General features: G+C 57.1%; 1 protein-coding gene across 1 annotated transcript; it reads left to right on the plus strand.

Annotated features, from left to right (window-relative positions):
* The first annotated feature begins 672 nt into the window (after window positions 1-672).
* Window positions 673-1,302, plus strand: LOC109781759 (histone H2B.3). Its single transcript, XM_020340371.4, has one exon. It carries the CDS (start codon window positions 767-769, stop codon window positions 1,181-1,183), a length of 417 nt encoding a protein of 138 aa, XP_020195960.1. The 5' UTR covers window positions 673-766; the 3' UTR covers window positions 1,184-1,302.
* Window positions 1,303-1,665: the final 363 nt, after the last annotated feature.

The raw sequence follows: 1,665 nt of genomic DNA on the forward strand, positions 1-1,665 counted from the left end.
CGCGCCGCTGCCAAGATGCTCGCCCGCCGCGCCGCCAGACCCCGCGCTAGCCTGACGCCTCTTCGCGATCTGGTCGTCCCGCGCCGCCCAAGACGCTCCAAGGGGGAGAGATGCCCCGCCGCCGCCCAGCCGGCCAAGCTTTGCCCGGCGGTGATGCGGACAACGGCGAGGAGAGGTGGAGGCGAAGGAGGGCCGAGAGGACGGCGGCTAGGGTTCCCCCTGGGTCGCCCGCGGGGGCGACACGAGGGGGACGAGGGGTGCGTCGATGGTTTGTTACTTTGCCAAAGTGTGAGGGGTTTTTGAAGCGAGGAACGTGCGTGCTTTGCTCTTCCTCGAAGCCCTGAGCTGTTCAAAGAAAAATGTCCATGGAAGAACAGTATTATTTTTTTCACGGGAGGATGTAAGAACTGTATATTTTTTTTCTTTGAGCTCAAAATTCCGGCCAGGCCACGCAGAAAGCCCAATTCACACTCCGTCTCCGTGCATGGGCTGAAACCCATCTGTCTTCTCCACGTTCACCACGTCAGCGATCCGCGCCGAGGCGCATCCGGGCCGTCCATACCGCACAGCGGTGAACGGCCGAGATCATATCAAATCACTGGAGGCCACCGATCCGTGGCACGCACCCCTCCACCAATCAGAGCCCGCTCTCCCCTCCTATAAACTCGCCGCACCCCCGCCGCCGATTCCCCACCAATCCACCTCTGCCTCCCAGCGAAACACCACACCTCTCCTCGTCGAAGCAGCAGCAGCAGCCGCGGCATCCATGGCCCCCAAGGCGGAGAAGAAGCCGGTGGCGGAGAAGGCCGAGAAGACGACGGCGGCGAAGAAGACCAAGGCCGAGAAGCGGCCGCCGGCGTCCAAGGAGGGCGGCGAGAAGAAGGGGAAGAAGAAGTCGAAGAAGAGCGTGGAGACGTACAAGATCTACATCTTCAAGGTGCTGAAGCAGGTGCACCCCGACATCGGCATCTCCTCCAAGGCCATGTCCATCATGAACTCCTTCATCAACGACATCTTCGAGAAGCTCGCCGGCGAGTCCGCCAAGCTCGCCCGCTACAACAAGAAGCCCACCATCACCTCCCGGGAGATCCAGACCTCCGTCCGCCTCGTCCTCCCCGGCGAGCTCGCCAAGCACGCCGTCTCCGAGGGCACCAAGGCCGTCACCAAGTTCACCTCCGCTTAGATAGTCTGTTCCTGTCTTCTTTGTCGATCGATGGTACTCTGTAATAGTCAGGTGTTCGGACCATGTCGTCTTGTAACTGTTTCATTATCTTGTGAAATAGTAATGGCGCTTCTTTGATCTGTCTCGTGGCTCTGTACCATACTACCATGTTCAGTTCTAATCCCTGTTGCTTCACTTGACAGAGTTCTTGTGAGTATGGCCTTCTGTAGACAATGACTCTGAACTTGCAAAGATGTTTCTCTGTTCCATTTCTTAATTTCAGTTTTCAGCTATCGGTTTAAGAGGCTGGTTGTGCCTTCGGCGTGAGGAGGGGAGGCTCGAGGCAGCGTCTGGCCCTGTTCCAGTTAACTGACGAAAGCCAGAGTTTAGACCACAAATGCCTGCACTAAACGTTCAGTTCCATATAGGACAATGCCCCTCTCTGATTCTAGCATTACTGTATCTTAAATACCTATTGCGTTTCTGCCTCCTTGGAATCTAGG

This window comes from Aegilops tauschii, chromosome 7 (assembly GCF_002575655.3).
Source record: "Aegilops tauschii subsp. strangulata cultivar AL8/78 chromosome 7, Aet v6.0, whole genome shotgun sequence".
Lineage (NCBI taxonomy): Eukaryota > Viridiplantae > Streptophyta > Magnoliopsida > Poales > Poaceae > Aegilops > Aegilops tauschii.

What these genes read in the sequence shown, in the direction of transcription:
- LOC109781759 (XM_020340371.4), top strand. Translation starts at nt 767, where the DNA reads ATGGCCCCCAAGGCGGAGAAGAAGCCGGTGGCGGAGAAGGCCGAGAAG.